General features: G+C 41.6%; 2 protein-coding genes and 1 pseudogene across 2 annotated transcripts in view; 1 reads left to right on the forward strand and 2 right to left on the reverse strand.

The window, feature by feature from the left end:
• Positions 1 to 3,989: 3,989 nt before the first annotated feature.
• Positions 3,990 to 8,533, reverse strand: LOC109478368 (dehydrogenase/reductase SDR family member 7-like). Its single transcript, XM_019779895.1, has 8 exons — positions 8,386 to 8,533; positions 7,722 to 7,848; positions 7,175 to 7,324; positions 6,935 to 7,041; positions 6,417 to 6,656; positions 6,103 to 6,222; positions 4,571 to 4,746; positions 3,990 to 4,303 (listed from the first exon to the last, which is right to left on the reverse strand). Exons 2-8 carry the CDS (start codon positions 7,837 to 7,839, stop codon positions 4,258 to 4,260), a joined length of 957 nt encoding a protein of 318 aa, XP_019635454.1. The 5' UTR covers positions 7,840 to 7,848; positions 8,386 to 8,533; the 3' UTR covers positions 3,990 to 4,257.
• Positions 8,534 to 9,874: 1,341 nt separating this feature from the next.
• Positions 9,875 to 14,579, reverse strand: part of LOC109478199 — a 5,202-nt pseudogene continuing 497 nt past the window's right edge.
• The window catches only part of LOC109478292 (cadherin-23-like), a 69,783-nt gene continuing 65,141 nt past the window's right edge, over positions 9,938 to 14,579 (forward strand). The window contains exon 1 of the mRNA XM_019779760.1: positions 9,938 to 10,239. The gene's annotated coding sequence lies outside the window, so the exon portion shown is untranslated. The remainder of the gene's footprint in view (positions 10,240 to 14,579) is intronic.

Raw genomic sequence — 14,579 nt, forward strand, 5'->3', positions numbered from 1 at the left:
CCCCCCATAGCTATTTTGAGAGAGCTCTGGGGATAGATGTCTTTTTTTACAGTATTACTGTAAAAAACGTTGACAGGATGTCTTAATGAGAAGAAATTTTGATGCAAAGTTGTATCATTTTTACTAATTTTACCCCCTTCTCCTGTAGAAGAGAACATGATGATGCGTGCCCGTTACTACGGTGACCGAGACTTGTACCGTAAAGCCCAGCAGATGACCACGCCCAACTGTGATAGAATCAACAAGCTGTACGGTGGATAGGGTCAGCGGAGGAATGCCAGCAGTTCTTTCTGTAATTATAAACTTGCTTTCCCTTGGTTTAACGGGTCAACTATATGTCACAGTCCAGCATCTGTGTCAACGTGAAAGTGATCTCAGGCCACCAGGTTAGCTCACTGAAGAGCTAATCTGCCACTGGTCACCACAGTGAAGACAGACGCTATGTACAGTAGTATTTGCAGCTTTATTGTAATGGGGAAATTCCCCTAGGCTAGACGGTCCACTGTTTTCTGCACATGTACATCATTCATTTCATGTGTCTAAAGAACTCCAAATGATGCAAATTGCTTCTTCCTCATCAGTCATCACCCAAATGATTGATACTGATAGTAATTAAACTCTGTTTAACAGTCTTGTTTTGGTTCTGTTTTAGGTTGACCTAGAATTCTGTATTGCGTCTTCAATAGCTTAGCTCAAGGACATGGTAATGTCCCAGAATATCTTCACTTATCCTACTAGTGCTTGTGCTACCAGTGGACTAGCCCCTGCTGTAGTGTTTGCACGACTGTGTGGCCCAAGGGCTATAGAAACACAGACATGCACTGCCCTATACACCAAAAGGTATGGGAACAGTCTTAGCTAACAAATCAGATAGCTCTCCATTATAGCAGAAAAGGAACCAGCCTTCTTCAGAGCAACTTTGAGATGCGTCGTTCCATTCTCTGGCCATATGATCTCTTGTATCTTTATGTTTTATGGTTTGTCTGGAAGTTAATGCCACAAAAACATTGCAAGCCAAATGTCAACTAAGTGTCATTGGGCTTACAGTACATATGTATTTGATTTGTTGAAGTACATGTAGCTAAATGATGTGTGTAAATTTTGGCGAAATTTAGTTCTGTAATAAATTCCAGAGTGTCCATGTTAGTTCTATAATGATCAGTTACAGTGATCACTTCTAAAAGTAGCTAATTTTCTTTGTATAAAGCAATTGTCTGACATAAAGTAATAGATGATTGTACATTGTGTTTATTATGAAACCAGGGATTTAATATACCTGTGTGAATATAGCATGGTTACTTTTAATTGTCAAATAAATGTAGATGGGCTATTTATATGGATATGCAAAAAATAAACCATTATACAGTGTACATTACACATTAATTCCCGGTCTAAAATTTGATATAACTACAATGTAGTACCCAGACTAGAAGAATGATCAAAAAAATGTAACACTGTCTCGGAAAGAATGTGGTTGAAAATACCAAGAGAAGTTTTGAAGACAGCGTTTTTTTAAGCTCAAAATGATATTGGCCATATTTAGTAAATGTTCACTGTGGTTTATGTAATGTTGCTGCTTGAAAAACTTGGAATTTTAGAAATGGTTAAAATGAATAGGAGATGAACAAAACTAATCAAGCACCACAAATAATATGTTGTACATAAATGTCACATTTTGGAAATCACAGCCTTGTCATATGGTATTTTCTGGAACTATGAATGTTACACTGATGTTTGTAATATGTTTGCCAATAGTATTGCCCTAGATTGCTAGTTGTATTGCTGGCAAAGTTTTCGGCACTACTTATTTCCCTATCTTGTAAAATTGCAAACTGTACATTGTATACACATTATATCTGGTCAGTGCAATCTGTTTAAAACTTGGATTTTAAGATATTTGGGTACCATGTAAACAAGTAGTTTTAACATAATGTACATGTATGTAAAGTACAGATATGAACTACTGTTTTACTGTGTATTTAACTCCTGAAACTGAGTATCATGATATGTTCATGCGTAAGAAGACATCATATGTGTGAATAGATGAATGCAAATGTAAGCTTTAAATACATCAACAGAAATACTTCTTAGTCAATGTCATTTCCTACTTACTTACATTATGGTTAGTATAAGGCCACACTGACTTAATTTTATAGATGACATCTGCGCGCGCATTGATTTTCGCCTGTTCTCAAAAAAAAAAAGATCATGTCCTCCAAGGCTCTGGCATGGCTCTAGGCCTGGGTAGTCCATAGTACTGGTAGTTAGCGACACTACAGAGCCGGGCACCCAGGCTACCGAAGCTCCACGACTCAAGAACTCAGTACATACGTACATGTACAGTGCCGAGTCATAAATTCCGCAAAAAGCCAGTATGTGCCGGCTTGTCGTATACGTCGCTAAGTACTGCCGCAAATTCACAATACCAGCTTTGTATTCCTGTGGTTTAGAAGCATTTTTATTTTTTGGTGGAATTTTTTTTTTATTCGCCCGCGCGCACTAGTTTGGGGGTCTTTCATAAAATCAAGTCGGCGTGGCCTAATATCTGATTTCTTGTATTTAAAAAGAGACTACTGAGAAAGACCATGATGCCCTTTCGCCTATGGCTTCTTGTTTTACATTTATTTTTCTCAAAACAGTTTTTGGTATGATTGTCTTTGTTATCATTTGTTTTGAATAAGGGTTTTGAATTGGCAGCCATGCTCACCGTGACATTGACAGAATTTACTTGGATCAACCAGATTATTTGCAAGATTCGATGTTCCCTAACATAAGATGAATGCAGTTTTGGTCAAAACCTCTTTGTTCATTGAATAATACCTATCACGTTTTTTTAGTATTTTCAGGAACTGTAGCATTTCAGTGTTATTGGTGTAATATGGTCTCTAAGCCTTCTTCACATTAGCTTGCCGAGCTGCGATCCAGGTAAGTCTCAGAATGTCAGTTATCTGAATTATTTGCATGTATCAGTGAGGACCTCTAGCAATTAATTTTATTATTGCACTGCTAGATGCGGATTTTCTGCAATGATAATTTTAGCCCTTCAGCGGAGAAATTTTTTTAGACCATGTGTATAAAGAGGTGGTTTGACCTGACACCCCTCCCCTTGGAAATATCCCTTTTTTTCAGTTGACCACACGGTTTAAATATGGTTTAATGATATGTAGAAAAATGCATGGGTTTCTGTGATGAAAGGCATAAGTTGATGATTTCAGCCACATCCCTGGACTGCCCCTCACATTTTACATATGATAAATCGGGCGGCGATTGTTCCTCTGGCTACCATACTTTTGATGGTCACCCTGAGAATCCACGGCTCAAATTACATGGGATGTGAGCCAGGGCATGTAGGAACCATCATAAGGCAATACACTGTTTTACATCTTGCAGATTGTGGTAATAAAGAAAGGGAATATTAAGAAAAATGGAATCTTCAGACTGAAAAAACTTTTAAATTGTTTTAATACTCCCACCACTAGCTAAAAGTTGCAACATTTTATTAAAGATTTCTTTTTCCAACTTGCTGTTAACTGTTTCCAGCCTAAGCTTTTCATAAATGAAATAGCAAAAAAGTCACGTTCTCATAAAGTAAACTTTACAAAAGCATTAAAGATAGAAGTTAATCATTCTAAGGATATACCTTTCATCACATTGCACTGTGCCGGAAACATCTCTTGGATGTGGCCAGAATGAGGTCGTTTCTATTCCAAGCATGTAGGTGAACTGTCTGTGCTCTTCCCTCAGTGGATGTTACAGACACCACCATGTGGGCCTGATATATTAATGCAGGGCCCATCTCATTTTTACAATGTGTTAGCAAACAAAATTTGATTGTGCTCAAAATGTTTTTGGTAAAGATTCATGAACACAACAACTGTAATGCCTTTGAGGCAGAGAGAGACACTCAATGGGTAATTTTGATAAAGTCACCAGTTTAATAAGCAGATAGACTCCAATTCAGTTTTTTTTATTAAAACATCAAGATGACTGGTATGACCAGTATTTTAGTAGGAATCCTTTTCAGGTTCCTACATTTGTACACTTGAAATTAATTAAGAAAAGTTACCAAAGCCCTATTACATTTTCTACTCTGAGCAGTATTCCTTTTTCACCCCACCCCCTATGTGATTCAGTTTATTAAACAGAAAATAAAGCCTGAAGCTTAAGATGACAATGTCAGGTTAACAAACCTTAATTAAGTGATCAAAAGTAGTAGTGGTCAAAATTAAATGTTTTCCACCACATTGATAGTTGTTTTCACTGTTTCTTCTTGCTAAGGCGTTTAGCATGAGTCATCATCATCCTGAAATAGAAAAGACAAGCTCTAGTAAGTTGTCATTAGTTGATACAGGTCATTACATTAAGCCACATTGACTTAATTTTGTTAATAATATCCATGCAGACTAGACTACTGAAAATCCACCCAACCAGGCAACGAAGAAAGCAGCAAATGTCAACAAAAACAGGTAAGATGACTGTCTTGGTGTTTGCACATTAAAAATGTCAATGAATTTGATCTGGACAGGTCACCATGAAAAAAAGATATGTATGAAGCTATATAAAGATGTACCTGCTTGCAACAAATGGTAGGTAAGAGAAGATGTATGCGTAAGTCAGGTAAGGGTTCCTGGATATCCAGATCTCCTCCAGTCTGTTCACCATGCCCACCATGAACAGCCAGGCACAGCGAGATGCCGGCAGGTCGTTGGCATGGATAGGGTCCAACTTTGGGTCCAGGTTTAGTGACTGCAACACAATAATGCAATACTACTAATAATTCTCTGGTTTTCCACATGTGTCGTGTCGGATTAACTTACTCAGCTGACTTCGAAACAACAATAGGGTCCCCACAAGGTGACAGTCTTTCCCCCGTACTGTTCACCTGCTACTTAGCATCTGCACTTTCCACAGTCAGGAGGTACTCTACAAGACCCAACCCTCCAATATCACCACTTGGCTTGCCATTGGAAATGGAATATGCAGACGATGTCGATTTTATCGACGAGGAAAGAGACACGTTAGAAGGACTACTGCCGGTAGCTGCTAACAATCTGAGAGACTCACATCTATTCATGAATGAAGCCAAGACAGAATTTACCCATGTTTACTTGGCAGACACACTGGAAAAAGATGAGAATGAACAACCACTCCGTGGCAACGAGGAATGGAGAAAGAGTAAAATCCTAGGCTCCCTCCTCTGCAGCTCATCTGACATAGCAGCACGGTGCACCATGGGCAACATAGCGTTTAAGTCCCTCTGGAAAATATGGATTCGACGATCAAAAATTCCATTAAAAAAGAAGCTGCAACTGTACAATGCCACCTGCGTGTCAATCATGCTCTACAACTGCAACAGTTGGGCAGCACCACAGACAGCGATAGACAAGCTAGATGCCTGCCACCGGAAACATCTAAGAACAATCACAGGACATCGATGGCCAAACAGTCTAATCTCAAACAAAGCACTGTACAAACTGTGCAATACAGGCCCGTTGTCAACTAAAGTGAAATGTGCCAGATGGACCATGTTCGGACACATTCTAAGAATGCCGACAGATACACCTGCACAGCAAGCCTTGACCTTCGCCCTGGTAGGATCTAATACTTACAGACCCAGAAAGGGAAGGCACTGCAGTAACCTACTAAGTCTGCTGAGGGCAGACCTCAAGGAAAGAGGACTAGGACCATTGCGGTCAGAAAGAAAACTCCAGGAGCTCAGGAGGCTCGCGATGAACAGGACAAAGTGGAGAGAACTGAAGAAAGACTGATTGATGCTGCAGGATGCAGAGCTACTGCAGCAGCAGAATACAGTGAACTACTACTTTCCACATGTGTATTTTCATACAAATTACTGTAGTTTGATAGTAGAAATCTGAGTAGACATTATCTATGTGTTATGTTGTAAGTCATCTTCATCTTTGGCAGGTCAGTCTTGTAGACTATCTTGTAGACTACCCCTATCTATGTGTAGTAGATCCTGCTATTTCATACACAAAAACGTACAGTAACCAAATGTTTGCAAACCAATATTGCTAATAATTCTTCAACTGCCATCAAATTTGTGCACCATTTTGTAGAACACGGAAGATGTTAGATATGTACCTTGTCTGGTTCTCCCACCATGGCATTCTGTACAACATTGGACTCCACTGGACCAGGGGCTGCTATCAGGACATCAATGTCATAGGAGTGGAGCTCTGCCCGTAGTGCCCCGAAAATACCCTGGAGCAAAAAAAAGGCACATTTTGAATAAACAGACAGGTTAAGGATGCTCCATACCGTAGCTCTGATAGAAAATTTTATTTTCAACAACTATACCTGGAAAACTTCCTATTCTTTCTGCAATAGACTGTTATGAAATCAACTTTGATTAGATCAGATTAATGAAATACACATTTGTCAAAATGTTTACTTACTCTAAGAGCAAACTTGCTGCCACAGTAGGCAGATGTGCGTGGTGTAGGGATGACACCTGATGTACTCCCGGTCACCACGATCTGCCCCTCCCCTCGCTCCATCATGTGAGGGAGGACGGCCTTGGTCAGCGACACCTGCCCCAGGACATTCAGCTCCAGGATGAACCTGTCCCCGTCCAGGCTCGTGTCACAGAACAGCGACCGCTGGCTCCGGCCACTGTTGTTGATGAGGACGTCAATCTGGTAATAAACAAACCAAAGAAACATTTTAAGGTACTGGCCTGCATGCATGCTTTTTCTGCAGAGAGTGAACTGTCCCTTTAATTCTATGTAATTCGAAGCCTGATTGTTATAATTCAATGTTGGTACACTTTGAATAAAGAATGGATTTTATAAGGCTTAGCACCTGTCTACATAAACTAATGGGGGATAAATAGCTGATACCTTCCTTAATGTAGCACTGTCTTGGCAGACACACCTCCACCTCTCCAATTTTGTTTTGAGAAAAGATGTCTTACCTTGCCAAAGTGAGCAAGAACACGCTCCACACATCCAGCATGGGTGTCATAGGCGACAGAATCCAAGGGTATGACCAGCACATCACTGTCAGCAACTTTCCCTGTTTCTTTATAAGGCACAAGAAGAGGGGTTGGAAACCGTTAAACATTCACTATCCATTTAATCCGAACACAACTCTTGAATTAGTAAGGGTAAACTTTAGTAGTAATGCATTGCTTTGTCAGAGTGATGACTCTTACCGACACATCTCTGTTTAACTCTGTCCAGTTGGTCCCTCCTCCTGGCAGACAGCACCAGTTTGACCCCCACCCTGCCCAGCTCCACGGCCAGGGCCTCTCCTATCCCACTGGACGCTCCTGTGACCCACACCACCTTACCGGCTAGTTTGGCTGGAGGAAAGAGAGACGATACTGTAAGTCTTAAAATATTTGCAGTTTTGCCTTCATATCTTTTTGCCCATTGCCTGTTATTGTTGTTGTTATTGGGTTGACCAGCTACTGTCTCTTTGAAGCCACTGCATGTGCACAAGGCTGAGTTGTGAGGAGCTACAATTGGTGGGGCTGAATTGCAAGGATCTGAAGCGGCTGCCATTCGGCGCACATCACTGACAGGTGACCTCAATACGACCCCAAGTGTGGCCATAGGAACCATCACAACGTCAGTAGTGCAGAATTTCTTGAAATACATCCCACACTCACAAACTAAAACACTGCAGAAGCCTTGTTCCACCACACCGCAAAATTAAATCCCCTCAAACCTAACTGAATTTACAGTTATCTGTCTCACCTGGACTCTCTCCAAACCTCTCGTACCACATGAGAGAGAGATCTCCATCTGCCATCCACAGTCGGAACAACTGTACCAGCAGCACCAGCAGAACCCCGTATACGATATACTCCAGCATGGCTGTTGACTGTCAGAGGGCAAACATCATGAAAGAATCATTCCAACCACTCCATCATTGAGAATTAAATTTCTTAGCTAGAAATTATTTACTAGACTAAACTACTTACTCCTAGAATTTAACCACACAGAACTAGAACTTTAGCCACTCATAGTACTAACATATGAGAGACACAGTCTGGTAGCTCAATTAGAATCATATGACAGTGTCAAAGTTTAATGTCAGACACTAGACTTACTGGTATTCTTCTCTCTCTTCACCAGCAATTAGCTATTCAGCAGTATCTGCAACCACCTGTTATCTATAGAAATGCTTCAGCATGTGTATGTGTATTGGAGCTAGAAAAATTGCAAAAATAGGGCCATGACTTGTTCCAACCCCAAGAGGACTCTGGCTCTAAAAGAGGCTATAAGCCAACTTACCTTTAAATTGTCCCAGAAAGCTGGGCTTCTTAAAAGTCCAAAGGTCCTTGGTCTTATATAGTCTCAGACCTATTAAAGACAAACTGGTTTATCTTAGCTGAAACTTAGTCGTACTGGTTCTTACCGTTGTGGTGATTTCGGTGACGCATAAAATGGACTGGCAACTCAGCACACTTCTTGACTGGACCCAGGCATTTAAGCCAGGTTGTGATCTAGGGTCTTAGGTCAGGTGTCTAGGACTCTACCACTTTTCTCGTGGGGGTATACAGAAACTTCCGCACGTTTCGGCTGTCTCGTCATCCTCTCTTGTAGAATTACACTAGTCCTTGGTAAGGGTTTATGCCACGTGGGTTTATGCCGTGAAATCGAATGAAAGAATGCATTCACAGTATTTTCCACTTTGCCTTCTTTGTCTGTCACACGCGAGATACGTACATACGCCCTGTCAATAGCGCTCCTGGCGGTTAAGTTTAGTATTGCATAATGAGAACCGGTTTGTCTCCCTTGGTTTAGTCCGCCGGGAAAATCGTTTCCATGAGAAAAGTGACACGACAACGTCCGAGCTGATGCATGCATACGTGAATGATAAATATTTTGTCTGTGTTCAACTGAGATATGCGATTGAGAAAGTGTGAAAGAAATATACATTTGCAACCTGCCACATTCATTGTGGATACGGGATGAATCTTTCACTATGCATGGTATCATTTGAAACCATTCAGGTAAATTTGCTTTAAACACGTCAAAAATATCTCATGGTTTTTCTTTTCCTTGCCCGTCTTTTACCGTCTTTTACCTTTTTTGTGGTTTTTATTTTCGTATGACATGAATTTTCCTATGTTGAGGAATGGACAAAATTATACATTCCTCAACATCTAAACAACACAATACTGTCGGTGCTATTACATGTATGCATACCACTTTGACGGGAATAATGTCACGAGTGAATACGAACAAATGTCGCTAAGATGTCATTTTGAACATCTTGAGCGGTCCTCCTGACCACAGACAGGAAGAGTTAGGTGGTGTCCGAAGGACAGGTGTTCCAGTTGGGCTCTCACAATCAATACACGCATGCGCGTTTGAAGAGCGCGCGGCAGGTTGCTATATGTTCTTCGGTATACCTTCCCGGTAACGAACTCCCTTTCCCATATTGCCATTCGACGATATCTATAATAGAAGTCTCCTTAATGGGTTCATAAAATGCATCAATTTGTCTATGTCAATTTCATGGTGGCCTCTCCCGATACACGAGTCATAGCGGGGAGGACTCAAGTCGATGGGTGTAGAGTTATTTCGGGCTGCGTATGATCACTACAATTACAGGGTTTTCTCTTCGGTCTTTGGCGCTCGTAAATAATTGAATCCGACATAAGATAGCCGGCAGAGTCAGGCTCCGTGAAGACGCGTACGTGAGAGGGAAAATTTGTATGTAGATCTTGTTGAAGAGCGGTGGAATGATGGTAAAGCGTTGGGAGATCCTCACATCTCTGGGAGACAGCTATTATGTTACAACGTTACCACTTGCAGCGAGCTGCTACCGACTGGCGGACGCTCCAAGCTTGAATCGTTAAAACTCCGCAGGGCTCCAGTGTTCCCCTTGTGTTTAGGACTTACCGGCCGTCTTTTTTTTTCCACCGTGAATGCCCTCCGTGTGTTCCCAGGGTCGGCGCTGTCAGACGACACAGAGAAACGCCGTCGGAGCGAGCGTCACTGAAAGGGGGGAAGCCAATCAGGGTGTCACCGGGCCGAGCGGATTTCTACACCCGACCCAGCGTGTCTGCTCCTGGTGGGGCCAGCGGGCCGTATGCACCGGTCTCGGGGTATTGAACTGCCGCTGACTCAGTACTGAGAGTACCCGGGGAGCTGGATGGGTCGCACCGGCCGCGGGAAAGGGTAGAGAAAGTAGGGAAGAAACGAGAAGCCTTCAGCTGGCCCAGGACAGAGAGGACCGGAGACACCTGTACAGCAGATACAGGTAAGAACATTCTTTCACTTTACAGCTACACCTAGCGCGTACGGCTTTCGAGGTCACTGATATTGTATTTTTGCTATTCGCTCTATAAAGATACATTATTATTAAAATAACTCTTAAATAAGTAGGGTAACTATATCAGATATGAAAATATACAATACGTTGCTGTATCATATAATTTCTCATTGTCAGAAATTGCGGCAACATGTTAAATCAGATGAAAATTTACTATAGCGAAACCTTTATTATTCCCATGTATATATTTGTTTAGGAAAAATAATTGTAGTTATCATTCCGAAGTATATTTATTATCGTGAATTGTTCGCGTTGCCGTAAGTCTCTTTTTTTTCGGTTTACCGATATACCGTTATGTAATCATGGAATACCAATACTCTAGGTTAACCAACGATATCTACCGTACGTGTAGAAAATACCAAAATATGTCGGTGCCAACGTAAGGTCGACACATAATAACTACCAACTTCTGCCAAGACATTGCGTCCAGTTCTGTTGTAATTGGTTCAATCCTTTTGTATTGCATTTTCTACATATTGTCTACAGTTGCTCTTGTTCGAAGGGAACGTAAGACTTTAGCCAAAATCACGCAAATACTACCCTGAGTACCGGCCCCAATTAATGTGCTAACGAAGATGACACAAGGCTATACAGGTAGAGTAATTCGACATGGCAGCGCTAGCGATTTTTAAAAATATTTTTTTACGAAAAGCAACTACGTCGAAACAAAGCTACTACTACTAGAACATTCCTAGTGGCAGGCAAGGGAAATATGTACGGCAGTATTCTTGGCAGCACTAGGCTCTGGCCTGCACGATATATACATTAGCTAAATTACACTAACTGTCTGCCAAGCCCTGGGTTTGCCTCTTTACACAGGCTGTTAAGGGACCATGCGGCGTTTTATTTCCGCACTGTGTTTGTTTTATGTGAATTGTAGTGCGAATTCATTGCATATAGGTCGGGGGCACAGTTCAGGACTTAGGTAGTATTCATGATCCTCTTAAATTCACAAAAAAACTAATCATTTTTATACATATTGGCCCTGCTATTGTCCATGGCCCTATTTTGTAAGCTCAATTCTTCCCGGGTCCCAAGCAGTTTTTTTAATGATTGATTGTCTAAAATGCAGATATACCCTTTGTTTATCTTACGAATGGTTCTGAACATTTGCACATATTTTATTTATTTGTTCATTTATTTATTTATTTATCACGATTTACCACAAACGTTTTTTTAAATAAATTCCTACTGTACTGTTAGTCTGAGCTTAATGCAAATGCAAATAAAGATGTCATTTTAATTTTGAGCATGTATATAGGATGTTGTTAGTCGCGTAAGCCTATAAGTAAATGAGAACAATTTATCCCGTTTTAGATTGCATAACATACATAATGTTTAGCTATTGATACGTTCTTTCGAAAACTTTGCAGAATTCTTTGTAAATTTAGCCCGTAGTTGTTTTAACAGTAACATGACGATTTATTACCAATGCTTTTGTTCGGATGTTTTTTTTTTTTAAGCTCAGGGTCAGGCGAGGCTATTCCCGGCCCCCATCGTGTCAAGTAATAAGTGCGCCAACGCCCAAACAGAACAGCTTATGTAAGGCAATGCGAGTTTTAATTGTTAGGAGGCATGGCCTGTCCCTGAAGTACTCGAAAATGAATTTGCCATTATCAGTGACAACAACTGTGCTTGAGGCCCCGCCACAAGCCCACCGTGTCAGCAGTTTTGTATATCGACCTATCGGCTCTAACTCTCTGGTAGTAAAGAATCAATACTTGAAGATACAATAGGTCCTTATCTATAATGATCCACGTTAGCTTCGGTGATGTGAATTGCCGGTTTTTTATATTTTTTGGTTTGGCCGTCGTACGTCCCAAAGTGTTTATGTGTCGCTACAATTGGAAGTGCAGAAAAACTACAGAAGTTTGCAAGATGATGCGTAAAAATAAGGCGTATCCGTCGTAAAATAGTCTAACGACATTCTGGAGACAGTCGTGGGTGTGTCGCACAGACTCTCGCTGTCTTCTGATAGAATCGGTAGATCCTTGTGGTGGGTTCTGTAGTGGGCTCGCATAATGGGCTAATTCGGCAAATTAAAAAGAAAATCGTACAACGAATGAGACTATGCCTAAACGTTACATGTACAAACGTTGCAGCATTCAACCAAACCGAGAGTCCCTCTGAACTTCCATTAACGTTAACTAAACGTACCCGCATAAAATGCGAACCATCCCGGATTCACTTACAACGTCAATGACTCAGAGAGGGGCCGTCTTCAGAACAAAACTCATCCAAGTTCTTGGCTGAAGACCAAGGTCGCCCACATGTTAACCGGAAGCAAGTTACGCCTCGCAGATGAAGTACGAGGTACATTTGTCACGGAGGTGTTGATGTATGGATGCTACCCAGTAATTGCACCACACAGATATTCAATATACTCACCCGTCTGCAGAGAGATAAATTACACCCACACATACTTCTGTACGGAGGGTCGCCGGACGTGAAATATGTATTTGTCGTGTTTAGATACGATATCAAGTCTGGGATACTTGGATATTTTATTGACTCCATTGGCTATTGTACATTAATCAGCAATTTGGCGATTGGCAGATTTGCATTTTTATATGTGCTCATACAACCAACCAGCCAACCAACCAGCCAACCAACCAGCCAGTCAGCCAACCAACCCGTGACCTAGAAACAAACAAACGTATAAACTTGTATGAAGAAGAAAGTGTCAACAAAGCAATCTTGTAGCTTGTAAGCGCTTAAGCATGAAGTCTAACCTACGGGGAGGAGGTTGTAAAATAGTTATCTCACTAATAATGGTACGTATTTTTATTATGTACAGCGTGGGCTACGTTTCTCATCTTCTATAAGCCTCTTCTGAGAATCTCTTCCTAAACTATTGCTCTGAAGGGCGGTTATACTGGCTGTACAATATAGCTACAGATACGTGTGTCCGTGTCTAGGATATGCCCTTTTGTCAAAGATGCTAAGATGTATTCCAGACAGACTTTAAGATATGTACAACGTCTAATCCCTGGTTATCTGCACAGTAAGTCTTACGGCAGATCGTCCTCATGTCCGAGTCCAGTCAGCCGTTTATGCCCGTTATCAGGCCGATCGTGGCGGTGAACTCTTTCCCAGGATTACCCGGGTCACAGACGGGGCAGGTTTTCACACCTCGTACCCAGGCTCTCCATCCCGACAACGCGGTTGGAATAGAAATCAGCCCCGTCCCCTTTCCATGACCCCTCCCTCTGTGTAATCCGTGGAGCTAAAAGCATTGGAACTGTTCGATTAAATGGTGCCAAACGCTTTTCCGTGTCCCCTTAATTTTTGCCGGCCCGAGTAGCAACAGTGGTGTCGGTGAGATCAAAGCTTGTGTGAAGGACAGGGTTGAATAATTTTAACCGACAGCGGCTTGCCTTGAAACACGAGGAGTTTTCCCTCTAATTTTTCTCGCTCTAGATTTTCCTTGAGCGGCCGCCGCGGGGTAGACAACATACTCACTGTGGCGTGTACCCCGGCAACGGTCCGGTATCAAGTAGGAGGGACGCGGACAATACAGCAAATCTTCACGGTCTGGACCGTATAGTTGTTCTTTTCTCTTCCATTCTGTGCTTCAACAATGTCGGCTTGAGTCTATTAATTTTCCCCTCATCCTAGTTACACAGCCGCCTTTGTGCAGAGAAACCGAACAGATTTTTTACGTGGTCGCGATTTTGTGACGGAAGGCCGCGTGGGGTACTTTCTTTTTAAAATTCAACTGTAAACACGAATTACACACAAAAAGGGAATTGTTTCATATCCCCCTCCTAGTCTGACGGCTGGAATATTTCATTTGCTGTTCCGGAATTCCATGGGAATAGGTCATTTAACCAGCAGCTGTCAGTACCTTAAATTATCATATCCCAAAAATGTAATAAAGCAAACAAATAAGAATATGTAAAAGCACTTTTGCAAGAAAAAAATAACATCGCAACAGCGTCAACCTTAGCCAATGTGAATGTTGATATTTTTGTTGTTCTAGTCTTATTGGCTAAGGTAAAACAATAATGCGCGAAGCAAACGTGTGAAGAAAAATTGCGCTATGATTTAAAGTGGCAGTGCGATAATTCAGTGAAAAATACGGGTTTGAGCGTATGCTTGCACGGCTCGCGCCAAGATCGAATTTCACGTCTGAGATCCCTGTATGTTACTGAGACTTATAGGGTCGCCCAGTGTCACGGATAGCGGTATATATAATTCATTGCATAGCCATTAGAGCGTGGGTTCCATCAAGAGCTGTGGCAAATGGTTTGTAGGGGGATGTGGTG

The sequence above is a fragment of the Branchiostoma belcheri genome, unplaced genomic scaffold, assembly GCF_001625305.1.
Source record: "Branchiostoma belcheri isolate BF01 breed outbred unplaced genomic scaffold, Haploidv18h27 scaffold43, whole genome shotgun sequence".
Lineage (NCBI taxonomy): Eukaryota > Metazoa > Chordata > Leptocardii > Amphioxiformes > Branchiostomatidae > Branchiostoma > Branchiostoma belcheri.